This window comes from Nerophis ophidion, linkage group LG26 (assembly GCF_033978795.1).
Source record: "Nerophis ophidion isolate RoL-2023_Sa linkage group LG26, RoL_Noph_v1.0, whole genome shotgun sequence".
Lineage (NCBI taxonomy): Eukaryota > Metazoa > Chordata > Actinopteri > Syngnathiformes > Syngnathidae > Nerophis > Nerophis ophidion.
This window is the reverse complement of record NC_084636.1, coordinates 24,437,790-24,456,558: the sequence shown is the minus strand read 5'-3', so window position 1 is coordinate 24,456,558 and position 18,769 is coordinate 24,437,790. Positions and strand designations below refer to the sequence as shown.

Below are 18,769 nucleotides of genomic sequence, written 5' to 3'. Positions count from 1 at the left end.
GCACACAGCTTCATCACAGCTTCTCCCTCCAGCCAAGACAACGAGGACGATGAAGACCTCCCACCCGAAGTGAAGATGGAGAGGGAGCGGGAACGGCGAGTGGCTAACAACGCCCGCGAGCGCCTGCGGGTACGGGACATTAACGAGGCATTCAAGGAGTTAGGGAGGATGTGTCAGCTGCACCTCAGCCATGACAAGCCTCAGACCAAACTTCTCATCCTGCACCAAGCCGTCAACGTCATCCTCAATCTAGAACAACAAGTCAGAGGTTGGTCTCCGCCCTAGCTGCTTTCTTCCTCATTATTAACTATTTTTTGTACACTAGTTTGTATTACCACTTTATTTTCGTAAAAAGTAATGACCAATTTTTCCCCCATTGTTATTTTAGTTAAATTCATTACTTTTCTGGCTTATTTACGAATTACCTAAACATTTTTGAACTAAGATTGATTTTTCTTCTCCCCCCTAACTGTCATCAGAGCGCAACCTGAACCCCAAGGCGGCATGTTTAAAGCGTCGCGAAGAGGAGAAAGTGTCTGGAGTGGTGGGTGATGCACCCATGCAGCTCTCAGGAGGCCACCCTAGTATTGGAGGAGATGGCCACAATCCAGTTGGTCATATGTAACACCAGGTAGGCTTTAAAACATCTTACTATTACAGTGGAACCTTTTGAGGTCCAACGCAATCAATCCTATTAACCTATGTTGGACCTGAAATCAGGTGTTTTTAAACTGATCATCTCTGGAGGGCAAGGAATAACTAAACATGCTGCACTACACACAGTAGGAAGATATGCTAACTGCGAGCCAGAGCTTTTGAACACCTACTCTGTGGCCTAGTGGTTAGAGTGTCCGCCCTGAGATTGGTAGGTTGTGAGTTCAAACCCCGGCCGAGTCATACCAAAGACTATAAAACAATGAGACCCATTGCCTCCCTGCTTGGCACTCAGCATCAAGGGTTGGAATTGGGGGTTAAATCACCATGCCCGGGCGCTGCCCACTGCTCTCCTCACTTCCCAGGGGGTGATCAAGGGGATGGGTCAAATGCAGAGGACAAATTTCACCACACCTAATGTGTGTGTGACAATCATTGGTACTTTAACTTAACAGAAACTGGGAAACACTGTCTGTCACTTTGTTTTCATGCACTAAATTAGTCTGATTTTGGAAATAGTTAGTTTTTATGTATTTTAACACCTACGTGTGGAGTCCAAATGTCCATGCACTCTCTCTAATGCGACTATTGGTCGCACACCATATGCCTCCCGTACACTGGGGGGCGCTTGTTTCATTTTAGCGTGGACAATTTGATCACTTTTCCGGTTTACCTATGACGTCACATCAGGCTTTGCGGATCCTTACAACTTGCTTGTTTTGACTGATGTCCGCTGTGATCTTGGCACAGATTACAAATGCATGTCTCTAATGGCTATGCTGATGTTAAATAGCAGACAGCATCGAGAAATTATCTTGAATTGGGCTACGAACATGACGCTACTACCAAAAATGTACCGGGTCAGATGCAAAGAAAGGCAACGGTAGAGTTTTTTCAAAGGAATTTTTAGACGAAAATCACGGAAACAAAACTTTTGAATGTTCAGTCTTAAGACTCTGTGAATTGATGGAAGTAGTTTGAAATACAAAGGAAAATACCGTTTTGTGCCCCGACTGATATCCAGAGGAAGGTTGCTATTGTTCTGGACTATCTCGCCCGTTGTGCGAAAAGTTATTCAGTTGGCGTGAATAAATGCAATGTGAAGAGGTTTATGTACACTTTATTATTCGCCTTTATAATACCTGCTTTATTATCTTTAATTTCATTCATATTTCCCTACCTTTGTTACTTTTTTTCTACCATTGATGCCTTTTCAAAATGTTCTGTTCTTTTAATTTGTGAGTCAAATAAACAGTCACCTGTTTATTACAGTTATGTTTTTATTGAATGGTATCTGCTTCCGGGTTGTATTCCGTGCTTTGAGACTGGCACATGCGCGATACGAAGGGTCACCTGCGGCGTACACACCCCTTCGAGAGATCTGGTTTCCAATTATATAATCCAGGTGTGTTAGTCCGAATTTACAAAAACCAAACATGATCGTATTAAGGTTTTACCATGGGTTGTATGAGGCTAATTTAGATCTGAACTATTTGTGAAATCGGACTAATTTAGTGCATGGACATATACTGACTGCTTGAGATTACGTGCTGAAATTCCGCCCTCATTGCGGACTCGCTGGCAGGCACAGAATGTCTGTATTACTAAATTATTGGTCCATATTGGGAGAATAAATTTAACTACTAGGGTAATCGGAAGAAAAGTACAATTTTTATATCTAAATATTTTTGAATCACACTATTTGCTCTGATTTAACTTAACAGTGCTCAAAGTACACCAGTACTTGGAACAAAAATAATAAATAGACCACTTGATTACTCAAATTACCGATAGCTGCAGTTCTATATATGGTTTTCTTTATCGGGATCTATGTGTTCTATGGCCAATTATGCAAGTTAAAATCTATACCACTCCCCTTTGGTTTCTAGCCCGTAGACAAGTTAATTCAGGACCCTGAAGGCAGGTCGACATCATGTAAGAATCTTAACTGTCATACAAGTGTCCAAATAAGTTAACCACGGAATAAGAACACTTGAAAGCCTCGCTTGCCCTGGGAAAAATTGCTGCTTGTGCTTGCTTGCCAAGTGACTTTTTTTTTTAATGTTTTCAGACTTTTTGATGTATACTTGGGCAACATTTTAACAAAAATGTGCAGTTCCACTTTTAATAACATGTTTCTTTTGCAATCCTTATGATAAACAAGAACAATTTTTTTTAAGGTTTTTTTTTGTATTCTAAATTGTAATTATCGGCTCGATCTAGGTGACTAACAATACTGCTAAGGTGAGCGATCCATTCTGCCTCTAAATGACTGCAAGAATAAATTTACATTCCGTAACCTGTATAATAACCAAGCTGTAGCGACATTGTTATTGTAAAAGCGAACACTAAGAAACGGTTTTTCTAGCATGGTAACACATCACCTTGTTATGGCATTAGCTGTAACCTAACTTCTACGTCAGCAGCTGAATAGCTTTTGAGCTTGTAATACACAACACAATGCGATAGAACACAAATCTGCACAGACTGAAAAGCATGAACATTCATATAACCGTATTTATAAAGAATTAGCCCACATTTCATGTTTTGTTTATACATAGCTACCTCAACAGTGTATGTAGTTTACTAACAAGCACCATGTGCTGCATGTATAATGATCAATATTATAGTGTCCGTATGGTCAAGCTGGCCGGGGACGTTTACAGTTGACTTTGGGCTGGTGGAGGAAGGTTTCTACCAGTGCAGGGTTTGTTAGCGCAACAATTTGTCTTTCGTTGTGATGCCCTTTCTTTGAGTAGTGTTCTCCTCGCCAGATACAAAAAGCCTTTCCATCGATAAAATTGTTTGCCACTCTGTACAGCAGATGTACTTCAATTTGATCAGCATAACTTGGCTCCAAGGTCCACATTTACACTGTCAAATCACACCGCTTCTGATTCTCTTGGCCTCCATCTGCGCGAATGTTTCATCCTCTTTGTGCTCTCTAAGTTTTTATAACCAACAATTCGTCCTCTCTAAATTCAGGTTAAAAAAATATAAGGTTGTGAATCCTCATTTGTTCAAGAAATCTGCTAGGTTAAAACACACACACACACGTTTTTTGCCACACACACTTGTTGACGGAAGTAAGAAGTGCACTGAAATAAATGCGCCCAGGAAATAATTTTCAGCAATGCTTAAAATGACAAGGGGATTTGCGTATATATAAAACCTTATCTTTAGAATCCTACAAAAAGATATTCTTTGTTTCTCATAAGGATTGTGAATGAGACAAAAAAAAAAAAAAGTGCAGTTCCCCTTGAATAAAGTTGACTTCTTGTCACTTTAACCATATTGTACTGAACATCCAATACAACATTTTCCTACATAACAATAACTGCTTCAATTGTCATCATCACATGTTCTGTCTTTATCCGACATCGAGTGTTAGACTTAAGAGGTTCCACTGTAACAAATAGCACACTGTTTATGTGTTGTTGAGATAAAGTTGTCTTTGTTTTCCCCCTCAGATGCTTTGGTGTTTCCTTGGCTCCCAGTGGATGTGGCCTTAACAGATTTCTTCCACCACCCATTAACTCGATATGTGTGTGTCATTTATATACATACACATATACTGTATATATGTGTATGTATATAGACACACACACTCACACACATGTGGACATACCTGTGTGGTGTCCATTTAACTTTCATGATGTACACACACACATGCATACTGCCAAAATGGACACAGCCTGTCACACTCCCAACCAAGACGACAAGCTCAAATGTGAAGAACTGTTGGGGGTTTTTTTTTTCGGATTTATTTTATACATGTACAAAAAACCTTTTTGGACATTTTGATTTCCACAATATGTTTCATCACCAGAGAGAGATATTTTTTTTTCTCTGTCCTGCCACAAATTGGGACTTTTGACACACTGCCGAGAGGTGCTCTGGTGAATGCAAAAGAAGAAAACACAAATTGAATCAAGGATTTGTGCCTCATTGTTACATGTTTTCTATTTGACATTGAAGCAAATTGCTTTATATGTTAAGGAACATTAATTATGGAGGGATTGCTTATGTGTATGAGCAATTATTTTTAATGTATGTCATTCCCAGTGTGATGGTACAGTCTTACATATATTATGTAACCAAGCCCATAGTTGAATTGCCTAAATTCGTTTTTTGTTTTTTTATAAATCAGCAATTGTTTTTGGGGGGACACAAAATGAAAGGTGGACATTTTTCTTAAAAAGATGAGAACTGGAGATGCTGGACAACCTAAGAATTAAGGACTCTTAATTCCTGGAAGCTGATCGTTCTCGTTTTTTTTTTTTTTTTTTTTTTTTTTGTTAACAAATCCAAGTGTTCGGTCTTTGCTACAAAAATGTATGCTGACAAGACAAAGCACAGCTGTGTAAGGTTGCAAGTTGGGTGTTGAAGGCCGAAAAATATGAAGCCATTTGCTCATAAAGAGACCAGCGCTTCTCTGCCAGCAGACTTGAGGGCTCCGGTTTATTTGCTTCCCTCCAATTCTTACAAACGTCCTTTTCCACTGCATTCTTTTCTGAAAACAAAGCATTCCCATTGAATTAGCCCCCCCTCGCCTTCCTCCTCACCTTCTTAACAGAAGTGTTGACTTGTAAATTCACTCCATACATTACTCTTGATATGTTTCATTTTTCAAAATTTAAATATATATAAAATATCTATTTTTTGTTAGCCTATACATTGTAGATGTTTTTTTTTACATAAATGGCAATATTAGTTTGAAGTTTAGAGTGTATTGTAGATGAACTTTACAAGGGGATGTTTGACATTTACATGTTGGCGCGGGGGAGTAAAGAGGCGATTTGATTAAATGTTAAAGAGGAGACGTTATTTCCACTTAGAAGTTGTCAGCTAACCGGAAGAATTTTTACGTTAATGATTTGGGGCGCACAAATGTGGAGTGGATGGTTTGGGTTTGTCTTTGGAACAGTAATTATGCAACTGTTTGTTTTGAATGTAGCCGCCATACTTCATGTGGATCGCCTTCATTTCGTCAAATTTTCCCGTTCCTGTCCACGTTGTACTTTTCGTTTCTCTTTCCACGTCTGATTGGAGGCAGACAATTTGGGGCAAGGTTGATTGCTAAAACCAGGAGAACAAACCAGTGTTATTGTGATGTTATTCCCATGTCATGTTGTGAATATCTCCTACCAACATGTAATCACAAATGGGAGGTAGATCATTTTGCGTGTTTTTGTTTTTATTTTATATATATAAATATATATATATATATATAAATATATATACAAGAAGCGACGATGAAGACGACCTATACAAATCAACAGTGTGGCCTTTTCATCCTCAAGACTTAAACGATGTCATGACGGGAGAGTGATACCTTACCAGTGCCTGAATTTATGTATTTTTTGTTTAAGACCGTTTTTTTTTTTTTTGTCAACCATATCATTTCATTTATCATGGAGATTAAAAAAAGAGGTACTTGTTCATTCCCCCACCCTCCCTGTTCCTAAATGCTTTTTTCAATTTTTCAGGAAAAAGTTTAAATCGTATAAAGAGATTTTTTTCTTTCACTGTATCTAGTTAAAACAAAAAAAATAAATAAATGTTACGTAGATCTTGTTTAGATTTATTGCTTTTGTTTTCTTATGATTATTCGACTGGATTATATTTGTCCTAACTGCTGTTTCATGGGTCCAAGTCTTTCTAGCGATGCTTGCTTTTTGGCTCTGGAAGATTTTTATAAGTAGTTAGCGAAGCATTTTCTGTATTTTTTTTTTGTGTGTGTGTGTGCGCGCCATCTTCTGCCCTGCCGCAATGACTGTTTCACTTCTTTCCTACTTTTTTGTTGCATTTGAACATCATTTGAATTGAAAATGGCTTGACCTTTTGATTTCTAAACAGCTCCCAATTTACTTTAGATTTAAAAGAAAAAATTCAACAGGCTTGGGATACTTTTTGTATATGATATTACTTTTAAGTTCAGATACCTTCCCATATTTTGATCACAAAAAGTTGGTAAAAAAAAAAAAAATTAAATGACATTGCATTCATAAGACAAAGCTATCTTTGTGTGGATTGACTCCGGCAGGGCCCCCTCAGAGTGCCTCTCTCGAAATATCTATAAATATATAAATATAGTTGACATCTGTCCTGTATATAACAGTAATGTAGCAATAAATGTTCAATTTTTAATAACAGATTATACCATTTTTCTTATGTCTTTGGTTTTTTTGGGGGGGGGGGGGATTGTGTACATTGAAAGGACAATAAAGGAAAACATTTTAACGAAGGGGTGATGGTAGTTTTGATAATGTTTTTCTTATATATTTATGAAGCCGCAGTTTGCTACATGTGCAGAAAAAAAAAAAAAAACATCACCTGAAACGACCCTCGGCAAGCATGCTAAATTTGATCAGGCATGTAAAAGGCCAGCCCGGGGTCCTCAGCTACACTTTTGCATGGAGGAGTAAACAAACGGTGAAGGTCAGAATGTTCCAGAAAATGCTCAATAAGTTCGTCGGAGCCAAGAACATTGGGATTTTAAGAACGTGGTAGGTTTAACTAATAACCGTAGCGGAGTGTGCGGCTGTGTTGAGCCAAATGCCAGCGTAATTATAGCGGTGTCCTTCTCTGTGACCCATTAGGCTGAAGAAAGCTAACGTTAGCTTAGCCACGTTAGCTTCCCAGTTAGTTTTCACTGTGATTTAGCATGACTCTTAATAGTTACATTTTGTTTTATGTCATTTATTTGCTCATTTTTGCTGGCACCGGTGCCAGTGAACTTGATTTCGTCCTTAAGTAGTTATAGACAGTTAAGCTACTTATTGATTTGTTCAAATTATTTTACTGTATTATTGATGTACTAACCCAGTGTTTTTCAACCACTGTGCCGCGGCTCACCAGTGTACCGTGGGAGATGTCATTTCACCTAATTGGGTTGAACATGTTTTTTGCAAACCAGTAATTATATTCCGCAAAAGTGTTGTGTTTGAGTGTCTGTGCTGTCTAGGGCAGTGTTTTTCAACCTTTTTTTGAGCCACAGCACTTTTTTTGCGTTGAAAAAATCTGGAGGAACACCACCAGCAGAAATCGTTAAAAAAAACGAAACTCAGTTGACAGTAAAAAGGCCTACTGAAATGAGATGTTCTTATTTAAACGGGGATAGCAAGTCCATTCTATGTGTCATACTTGATCATCTTGCGATATTGCCATATATTTGCTGAAAGGATTTAGTAGAGAACATCAACGTTAAAGTTCGTAACTTTTGGTCGCTAATAAAAAAGCCTTGCCTTTACCGGAAGTAGCAGACGGTGTGCGCGTGACGTCACGTGTTGTAGGGCTCCTCACATCGTTTACAATCATAGCCACCAGCAGCAAGAGCAATTCAGACAGAGAAAGCGATTATTTCCCCATTAATTTGAGCGAGTATGAAAGATTTGTGGATAAGGAAAGTTAGAGTGTAGCACTAAAAAAAATAAAAGTCGACGGCTCCAGGCGACGGCAGTGTGAGCGATTTAGATGTTATTAGACACATTTACTAGGATAATTCTGGAAAATCCCTTATCTGTTTATTGTGTTAAAAGTGTTTTAGTGAGATTATGAAGTAATACCTGAAAGTCGGAGGGCTGCAGTGAACGCCAATGTCTCTGAGAGAAGCCAATGGAGGAGCCAAGATCACAGCAGCCTTTTTGACAGCTGCAGGAGGAGGTCGCATAATCTGCTAAAGTCTCCGGTAAGAGCCGACTTAAAGTCACAATTTTCCCATCCAAAAACTTGCTAGTTGACGTAGAGAAACATGTTCGCTTGACCGCTCTGTGTCAAAGCTTCATAACAAAGAAACACCGGCTGTGTTTTGGTTCCTAAAGGCAGCTGCAATCCACCACTTTCCACCAACAGCATTCTTCTTTATAGTCTCCATTATTAATTGAACAAATTGCAAAAGATTCAGCAACACAGATGTGCAAAATGCTGTGTAATTATGCGATGAAAAGAGACTACTTTTAGCCGTGAGTGGTGCTGGGCTGAAATGTCTGCTCCAACCCATAACGTCACAAGCACGCATCTACATAAGCGTCATCATTCCGCAACGTTTTCAACAGCATACCTCGCGGGAAATTTAAAATTGCAATTTAGTAAACTAAACCGGCCGTATTGGCATGTGTTGCAATGTTAAGATTTCATCATTGATATATAAACTATCATACTGTGTGGTCGGTAGTAGTGGGTTTCAGTAGGTCTTTAAACCATAACCAAACATGCATCACTATAGCACTTTTCTCAAAGTGGGTCTACTGTCATGACCTGTCACATCACGCTGTGACTTATTTTGAGTTTTTCTGTGTTTTCCTGTGTGTAGTGCTTTAGTTCTTGTCTTGCGCTCCTATGTTGGTGTTGATTGTCATGCCATGTATGGATGTACTTTGTGGACGCTGTCTGCTCCACACGCTGTAAGTCTTTGCTGTCGTCCAGCATTCTGTTTTTGTTTACTTTGTAGCCAGTTCAGTTTTAGTTTCGCTCTGTATAGCCTTCCCTAAGCCGCAATGCCTTTTCCTAAGGGCACTCACCTTTTGTTTATTTTTGGTTTAAGCATTAGATACATTTTTAACTACACAGTGCTTACCGCTGTTTCCGACATCTACAGAGCAATTAGCTGCCGAGCTCTAGGCAGCACAGACACTCAACAACAATACATAATTTGCAGACTATAATTATTGGTTTGCAAAAAATATTTTTAACCTAAATAGGTGAAAGTAAATAATCTCCCACGGCACACCAGACTGTGTCTCATGGCACACTAGTGTGCCAAGGCACAGTGGTTGAAAAACACTGTTCTAAGGATCGGCAGAGTAAATGTGTAACACTCTACCATATCAGTAGGTGGCAGCTGGTAGCTAATTGCTTTGTAGATGTCGGGAACATGGTTGGTTGTGATCAGTATATGCAGACGACAGCGGGAGGCAGTGTGCAGGTAAAAAGGTATCTAATGCTTAAACCAAAAATAAACAAGGCGAGTTCCCCTAAGAAGAAGCATTTAAGGCTATGCAAAAAATAAACTAAAACTGAACTGGCTGCAAAGTAAACAAAACCAAAATGCTTGACATCAGCAAAGACTTGCAGCGTGTGGAGCAGCAGACGGCGTCCACAAAGTGCATCCGTACATGACATGACATTCCACACCAAAATAGGAGCGCAAAACAAAAACTAGAACACTACACACAGGAAAACACTAAAAAACTCAAAATAAGTCACGGTGTGATGTGACAGGTGGTGACAGTACACCTACTTTGAGACGGTTTAATTCTTTTTATATTTTCTGCTAGTGGTGTGCCTCGGGATTGTTTCAATGAAAAAAAATATGCCTTGGCTTAAAAAAGGTTGAAAAACACTGTACTAACAACCTACTGTGAAATATAAGGCTGAATATAGATACAAGAGGGTTTTTACTATCAATCGATGAGTCAAAGTTTATTTATATAGCCCTTAATCACAAGTGTCTCAAAGGGCTGCACAAGCCACACCGACATCCTCGGCTCAGATCCCACATTAAATATGAATACATTGCTTAACACTGCCAAAAAGCTAATGGAAGGGTCCCCAATGTGTAGTTTGGATCAAATAGGTGTGTACATTTGGTACATTGGTGTTTCATATATTTGAATTGCCACTGGTTGGAACACTTCATTACTTTGTAGATGGGGCGGATGTTATTGTCAAAAAAAAAGACCATTTCTTAAACGTTTGCGTTTTCAGCTAACTTTGGTAGATGCTTACCATACACCGTTCTAAGCAAGTGACTCCCTGCTGGTTTTACGTATGGCAAAGTTGGGTTCACAGTAAAAAAGATGGAGACCCTTGCATCAAATGTAAGGGTAAAGTCCTAATTCTATATCTTGCTCAAACCTGCTCAGTGGCCTTGTGGTTAGAGCATCCGCCCTGAGACTGTAAAGTTGTGAGTTCAAACCCTGGCCGGGTCAAATGGGACACATTACCTCCCTGCTTGGCACTCAGAATCAAGGGTTGGAGTTTGGTGTTAAATCACCTAAATGATTCCAGAGTGTGGCCACCGATGCTGCTCACTGCTCCCCTCACCTCCCAGGGGGGTGAACATGGGGATGGGTCAAATGCAGAGGACAATTTCACCACTCCTAGCGTGTGTGTGGCTATCATTAGGACTTTTTAATTATTGACGTTATTTCTATTTAGGGGTTCAATTTCTGAGTTTTTGTTTTAAATGTTTTTTTTCTTCTATTTTGTGCTCATCTAGGGTACCAAACATGGTCGCCTGGGGGTCATTGGGCGGCGTGGCGCTTGTCCACTTCACAGACTGGCGATTATTCCTTGACTATGTGCCATACATTAAGGGGAAGTTCAACAAGGACGAGTGAAGTCTTTTTTCCCCCAATCAATTGTGAGTCTTTTTTTTTTTTTTAAATCACTTTGATTTATTTTTTCATCAATCCCTTTACTATTGCTTGTCCTTTTTCGGGCTCGCGGGGGAGATGGAGTCCATCCCAGCTGTATTTGGGCAGAAGACAAGGTACACCCTGGACAAGTTGCCAGCGCAGATATACAGACAACATTCACACTCGCACTCAATTAGTCACGCTGAAACATTTGCAATACTTGTATGGCAGTTGAAGGCAAGGCGTTAAGACAGGCCTGTGCAATTATTTTGGGACACATTTAGAGAAGAAAAATGTGTCTGGGGGCCGGTATAACTATTTTTAAGAACACTAATGCAAAACCTCACATTATTGTCTGAATGCTAAAAATGTTATGACAGACCACTTAAAGAACAGAAAGGAATTTTATTTTTTTTTACTGAAAGAGACAACCAGATTGTACATGAAAATAAAGAACGTGGGATTTACAATATTAACTATGAACGATAAATCACTGAATATTGACAACCATGTCACATCCCCCACCTACACTTTGATATATCTCTAAGCTTTATAACTTTCTTGTAAAAATCTCCTTCCGCGTCTGTTCCTGACACCCCCATTTTCAGGCTGGCTCTGGAAACACCCTTGTGTTCCCACCCACACAGCTTGGTGCCCCGTCTGAGCTGCTGTGACTTAGATTACCATAATAACTAGTATATCATGCAAAAGCGCAGATTCCAACCATAGAAATACTTTGTATAGTTCAGGACTTAGTCAATTAAAAACATCACTGCACATCGTAATGGCAGCTACAGTTTTAATATCTAAAAAAAAGTATTTGGGAATGTCCGGCGGGCCAGATTAACTAAGGGGCCGCATGCCCGGGGGCTCTATTGTAAACAAACTTTTGATTGCATTCATTTATTGGTAAAAATGCATTAAACATGTTTTTAAAAACTCTGTCATCATGTCTTTCATAATGATTGTGAACGATAGGCAACTTTCCAAAAAAAAGGTCAGCTCCCCTTTAAAGGTTAAAAGTTGATTGGCAGCACTAAATTGGCCCTAGTGTGTGAATGTGAGTGTGAATGTTGTTTATGTATCTGTGTTGGCCCTGCAATGAGGTGGCGACTTGTCCAGGGTGTACACTGCCTTCCGCCTGTTTGCAGCTGAGATAGGCGCCAGCGCCCCCCGCGAGCCCAAAGGGAATAAGCGGTAGAATATGGATGGATGGATGGAGGTATGCACTTGCATGCGGTACATGCAGTTTGTTCTGTGAAAATTTAAATAACTATTGTAATACGTTAAATAAGAACAATAGAAATTACTTTATTTACTCACATTATATATAGGATTTCACAGGCCATATAAAAGGATGTGGAAGGTCATATCGTCTGGCCTTGAGTTTGTCACCTGTGCAATAGACTATTGGACAATTTTGCGCAGTATTTCAAGTCAACGGATAATAATGTAATAACTGCTTTAAGTTTACATGCTTTGGAGTAAAAAGAAGCACACACAAGGATGCGCCAGTTATTATATTAGTAATTATAGTATCAGTTAGGGCTGCAACTGATAACTATTTTGATAGTCGACTAGTCATCGATTATCTTATTATTATTGTTCCTTTTTTCGTTGCATCGCAAACTGACACTGCTCTAAAAACTACTTGAATTGATTAAGACAGCGTTTAGCTGACGGACTATGGCTAAAATGATAGCTAAAACAATTTTTCATCCAACTTTGTCTCACGCTTGCTAGCCAGCTTGCAAGGTACAAGCTAACAATCTTACTGAGTTGAAACTGCATCATTCAGATGTCCGACATTCCTTTCCTTCAAATGCTCTCGTATAACAGATATAGTGTCATACAAACAAGATCTGCTTTGCAAAATGAGCAAGGCATTCATCATTTTAACAAAAGTAGGAGGAAATATTCCCACACTTGACATGTTTTCAGTCGCGATCTCGATGCAAGTGGCGGTGCTGACTCGCTTCCCTCCGGAAAAACACAAGTAATGACGTCACAACTATGTCGGCCACAAATGTTATTGTCGACGAATCGTTGCACCCTTTGTATTAATCGCTGTAAAGTTATCATTAACTGAGCAGTGAAGATGTTTGAAAAGCTACAATTTGTGGCATTGGTGGTTGCATCTGCAACAACCAACCAGCTAGCTAGCTTTAGCATGAGTTTTTTATGTGCTTGTCACTGGGCTTTTGCACAAGTAGTCATAATAATAGTAAACAAACATATACCAGTAGGTACAGTAAAGTATTGAGACCCTTTTAAAATGTTCACTCTTTGTTTTTCTGCCATTTGTGAAATCAAAAAAGTTAATTTTATTTTTCATTAATGAACATTCTGCACCCCATCATGACAAAAAAAACTGATGTAATTTTTTTTCCAAATTTGTTAAAAATAAATTCAAAAATCACATGTACATACGTATTCACTATGTAAAGCGCTTTGAGTCACTTGAGAAAAGCGCTATATAAATATAATTCACTTTACTTCACTATTCAGATCCTTTGCTCAATACTTTGATGATGCGCCCTTGGCAGCAATCACAGCCTCAAGTCTAATATGATGCCACAAGCTTGACATACCTTTCTTTGGGATGTTCCACTCTCAAGCTCCATCAGATTGGATACGAAGCAATAGTTTTCACATAGGATGTCGCTGTACATTGCTGCATGCATCTTAGTCTAGTCAGTGAGGTGACCAAGAACCCGATGATCACTTTGTCAGAGCTACAGAGGACAACCGTCTCTGCAGCAAATAAAGCAATAAAGCCAAAAAGGTATAGTGGCCAGGCGGAAGCCATTTCTTAGTAAAAAAAAGTTTGCCCAAATGCACCTGAAAGACTCAGACCATGAGAAACTAAATGATCTTGTCTGATGAGACAAAAGTTGAACTTTTTGGAGGAAACAAGGAACCACTCATCACTAGGCCAATGGTTTCCAATGGCAGGAACTGGGAGACTAGTCAGGATATAGGGAAATATACCTGTTTATGCAGCAATATACATATACATCCTGGAGGAAAACCAACACTTTTCATCCAATCTGATTGAGTTTGAGGGGTCATCATTGGCGGTCACTCGAAGCGAGTATGACGATCCTCCTGGTAGGGGGTATCCCTTTTATGGAGGATGCCTGTGTGTGACTTTGTTTAATGTGGGAGACTGGTGCACAGACAGTCACCACACGATCCTTAACAGATCCGGGTCAGGGTCCAGTGGCATGGAGTCCAAGACAACTGGGGATCCTTTTCTGCTGCAGCCGTCATCCGCCATCCCAGCCGTTGTGACGCTCCATAGGGTGAGCAATCATCCTCCGCCTGTTCCACCGTTGAGGTCTTGGGTTGTTATTTCCCCATAACTGGGCCCTCATGAATGTGGGGGTGCCTTCTTCCGCCATAGCAGCTGTTTTGGTAGTTCTTACATCTACCGTCTTCCCCATGCTCCGCCGTTGAGGTCTTTACCGTATCCCTGGCTAGGGGGCAGTCAGGTACTAGGGGGCGGCATAGCTCGGTTGGTAGAGTGGCCGTGCCAGCAACTTGAGAGTTGCAGGTTCGATTCCCGCTTGTGCCATCCTAGTTACTGCCGTTGTGTCCTTGGGCAAGACACTTTACCCACCTGCTCCCAGTGCCACCCACACTGGTTTAAATGTAACTTAGATATTGGGTGTCACTATGTAAAGCGCTTTGAGTCACTTGAGAAAAGCGCTATATAAATATAATTCACATAAAATTCACATACTAGGCCTTTGCCAAGGGCCGCCTGGGGTAACAGTAGTAAAGGTGTTAACCTCCTAGTGCCCCAAGACCCCATAGAGGAGCCTCCACTGCCGGATGCACTTTAACGTCATGCCCAGGATACGTTTCAGGGGTGCTGCAGAGAGGAACGGGCAAAACTTCCCAAAGATAGGTGTGCCAAGGTTGTGGCATCGTATTCAGAAATATTTAAGGCTGTAATTGCTGCCAAACGTTCATCAACAAAGTATTGAGCAAAGGGTCTGAATACTTGCGTACATGTGATTTTATTTTTTTTTATAAAATTGTGAAAATTTCGACATCTGTTTTTGTTTTGTTTTTTACAACAAGATTGGTTGCTAATTTTACATTAATGAGAAATAATATTAACTTTTTTGATTTTAGCAAATGGCTGCAATGAGCAACACATTTAAAAGGGGCCTGGATACTTTCCATACCCAACTGTAGAAGTAATTTGGGAACTGTTCGGCTCTTTGGAGAAAGAAAGGAGTTCTGTAATGGAGAAAAGTTGACTCAACCTTTGTGTTGTGAATACCACACTGAGCACGGAGAAAAGAAGAAGAGCAAAGAACTCTCAGAAAACCAAGATTGTGGAAAAACATGGACAATCTCAAGTCCATCTCCAGAGATCTAAATGTTCCTGTGTCTACTGTGCGCAATATCAAGAAGTTTCAAGCCAATGGCACTGTAGCTAACCTCCCTGTATGTGGACGGAAGAGAAAAATTTATGAAAACTGCAACGAAGGATTGTTAGAATTGTGGATAAAGAACCTTGATCCACTTTCAAACAAATTCAAGCTGACCTGCAGACACAGGTTAGGGTTAGGGTGTCAGTGTCAGCTCGCACTAACCGTCACCATCTCAATGAAGAGGGACGCTATGGTAGGAGACCCAGGAGGACCCCGCTGCTGTCACAGAGACATAAAAAAGGAAGACTTGAGTTGGCAAAAACTGACCAGAAGAAGCCAAAATCCTTCTGAGATGAACGCCTGATGGACAGATGAGACTAAAGTGGAGCTTTTTGGTAAAGCACATCATCACACAAAAAAACAAAATGAGGTCTTCAAAGAAGAAATTACCATCCCTACAGTCAAACTTGGTGGAGGTTCACTGATCTTTCGGCGTTGCTTTGCTGCTTCTGGTACCGGATGCCTTGACTTTATGCATGCTATCATGAAATTTGAGGACTACCAAATAATTTTTGGGCATAATGTAGGGCCCCGTGTCAGAAAGCTGGGTCTCCGTCAAAGGTCATGGGTTTTCCAGCAGGACAACAACCCAAAGCATACTTCAAAAAGCACACAGAAATGGCTTAAGACGAAGCGCTGGAGAGTTCAGAAGTGGCCATCAATGAGTCCAGATCTAAATTCTATAGAACATCTGTGGAGAGATCTAAAAACAGCAGTTGGGAGAATGCATCCTTCAATTCTGAGGGACCTGAAGCAGTTTGTAAAAGAAGAGTGGTCCAAAATTACAATAGCAAGGTGTAATAAACTCATTGATGGTTACAGGAAGTGATAGAATTCAGTTATTTTTTCCAAAGGGTGTGCTACCAAATATTAAGTTGAAGGTGCCAATAATTTTGTCCAGTCCATTTTTGGAGTTCTGTGTGAAATAATATCAGATTTGGCTTTTTGGGTTTTTTTTTTTTTGGTTTTAGACTTAGACTTCCTTTATTGTCATTCAAATTTGAACTTTACAGTACAAATAAGAACAAAATTTTGTTGCATTAGCTTGTTTTAGTGCAGGATAAAAGAGCAATGAGTTGCAGATATAAATAGATTTACTGTACAGATAATAGGGTTAGTGCGTCTGCCTCACAATACGAAGTTCCTGCAGTCCTGGGTTCAAATCCAGGCTCGGGATCTTTCTGTGTGGAGTTTGCATGTTCTCCCCGTGAATGCGTGGGTTCCCTCCGGGTACTCCGGCTTCCTCCCACTTCCAAAGACATGCACGTGGGGATAGGTTGATTGGCAACACTAAATTGGCCCTAGTGTGTGAATGTGAGTGTGAATGTTGTCTGTCTATCTGTGTTGGCCCTGCGATGAGGTGGCGACTTGTCCAGGGTGTACCCTGCCTTCCGCCCGATTGTAGCTGAGATAGGCGCCAGCGCCCCCCGCGACCCCGAAAGGGAATAAGCGGTAGAAAATGGATGGATGGATGGATGGATAATATATTCCACTTTTGCATACGCATTCACGTTTACGGATGTATGTTATCTTTATATTTTTTATAGTCCAGCGAGTTAATCTGGGAATGTGAGTGTGAATGTTGTCTGTCTATCTGTGTTGGCCCTGCGATGAGGTGGCGACTTGTCCAGGATGTACCCCGCCTTCCGCCCAATTGTAGCTGAGATAGGCGCCAGCGACCCCAAAAGGGAATAAGCTTTAGAAAATGGATGGATGGAGTTAATCTGTTTTTGGGAGGAATTAAGGGTATTATTCTGATGCCTTCAAGAGTCTTATGGCCTGAGGGAAGAAGCGTTTACAGAACCTGGAGGTTCTGCTACGGAACCTCTTTCCGGAGTCCAGCAGTGAAAACAGTCCTTGGTGGGGGTGGGCGGAGTCTCTGCAGATTTTCTGAGTCCTGGTCAGGCAGCGGCTTTTTGCGATCTCCTTCATAGGAGGAAGAGGAGTCCTGATGATTTTTTTTCCCCCGTCCTCACCACTCTCTGCAGATACTTCCAGTCTGAGGCACTGCAGGCTCCAGTCCAGACAGACATGCAGTGGGCTCTCTATAGTGCTTTTGCAAACAAAATAAATAAACCTGTGAATACCAAAGCATTTGTCATTTCAACAGTTTTCTGGGAGAAGTGGTGCATTATCTGACTGAAATTCAGGGGTGCTAATATTTCTGGCCATCACGCTTACATCACGCTCAAATTTTTACTGCATGCCTTTGGTAAGTGCTGGAGTGAGAAGAGGTTTTAAAATAATTAGCTCATGCTTACTTTTACCGCATGCCTTTGGTAAGCGCAGGAGTGAGAAGATGTTTTAAATTAATTAGCGCCCCGGCGGCAATTAAAGTAAATACGGTATAAATAACGTCAAATGAAGATAGAATCGCTATTAACCGAAACATGTTATGTCATTATGATTTATACATTTTCCGAATCCATCCATCCATCCATCCATTTTCTACCGCTTATTCCCTTTTGGGGTCGCGGGGGGCACTGGTGCCTATCTCAGCTACAATCGGGCGGAAGGCGGGGTACACCCTGGACAAGTCGCCACCTCATCGCAGGGCCAACACAGATAGACAGACAACATTCACACTCACATTCACACACTAGGGCCAATTTTAGTGTTGCCAATCAACCTATCCCCAGGTGCATGTCTTTGGAAGTGGGAGGAAGCCGGGGTACCCGGAGGGAACCCACGCATTCACGGGGAGAACATGCAAACTTCACACAGAAAGATCCCGAGCCTGGATTTGAACCCAGGACTGCAGGAACTTCGTATTGTGAGGCAGACGCACTAACCCCTCTTCCACCGTGAAGCCCCCGAATCCATCCATCCATCCATTTACTACCGCGTGTCCCTTTTGAGGTCACCTATCTCAGCTGCAAGTCGCAAGCTCATCGCAGGGCCCTTTTTCAGAATGTGGTTGTTATATTTTTAAACAAAGTTAACAATCGGAAGTTGTCTTTATTTTTAAGTTATCGTGCCGTCATTTTTCCACTTGGGAGTGGATTTTTCTCCATCTGGGTCCAGATCTAAAATGAGTTTGACACCCTTGATTCATGCACACACACATTCAAACATTTGTATGTATTTAGTCTTATTGTTAATAAAAAAATAAATACAAAAAAAAAACATGATTATGTGTGTCTGCCTTGCAGGACCAGAACACTTTGGGACGAGCACACGGGTGGACAGCCTCGACAGGGGCCAGTTATACTTCGAGGATGCATCATGTATAAATGTTTTGATCCATGCGTATTTAATGTCAATAAATCTTGACGTGTAGCCTTCCTTGTTTGTCCACTCATTAAA

The 18,769-nt window shown here is 40.6% G+C and overlaps 2 protein-coding genes across 10 annotated transcripts in view; both read left to right on the top strand.

The window, feature by feature from the left end:
- Positions 1-6,231, top strand: part of tcf3b (transcription factor 3b) — a 72,520-nt gene extending 66,289 nt beyond the window's left edge. For all 6 annotated transcript variants that reach the window (XM_061888792.1, XM_061888788.1, XM_061888787.1 and 3 more), the window contains 3 exons: positions 9-268; positions 480-631; positions 4,125-6,231. In XM_061888792.1, coding sequence (XP_061744776.1) covers positions 9-268; positions 480-625 — 406 coding nt within the window. In that variant the 3' untranslated portion in view covers positions 626-631; positions 4,125-6,231. The remainder of the gene's footprint in view (positions 1-8; positions 269-479; positions 632-4,124) is intronic.
- Positions 6,232-7,006: 775 nt separating this feature from the next.
- On the top strand, positions 7,007-18,742 carry LOC133543902 (cytochrome b-c1 complex subunit 10-like). 4 transcript variants are annotated; one of them, XR_009804555.1, is made up of 4 exons: positions 7,007-7,163; positions 10,877-11,020; positions 11,112-11,149; positions 18,616-18,742. XR_009804555.1 is itself a non-coding variant. In XM_061888797.1 (3 exons), exons 1-2 carry the CDS (start codon positions 7,012-7,014, stop codon positions 10,995-10,997), a joined length of 273 nt encoding a protein of 90 aa, XP_061744781.1. In that variant the 5' UTR covers positions 7,007-7,011; the 3' UTR covers positions 10,998-11,020; positions 18,616-18,742. The 4 variants fall into 4 exon arrangements, 1 of the variants encoding a protein (XP_061744781.1); XR_009804557.1 differs by having other exon boundaries at positions 10,877-11,021; positions 11,116-11,149; XR_009804556.1 differs by having other exon boundaries at positions 10,877-11,021; positions 11,100-11,149.
- The last annotated feature ends 27 nt before the right edge of the window (positions 18,743-18,769 follow it).

What these genes read in the sequence shown, in the direction of transcription:
- LOC133543902 (XM_061888797.1), top strand. Translation starts at nt 7,012, where the DNA reads ATGCTAAATTTGATCAGGCATGTAAAAGGCCAGCCCGGGGTCCTCAGC. An exon ending in ATTGGGATTTTAAGAACGTG is followed by an intron (nt 7,164 to 10,876) that starts GTAGGTTTAACT and finishes GTGCTCATCTAG; the next exon opens with GGTACCAAACATGGTCGCCT.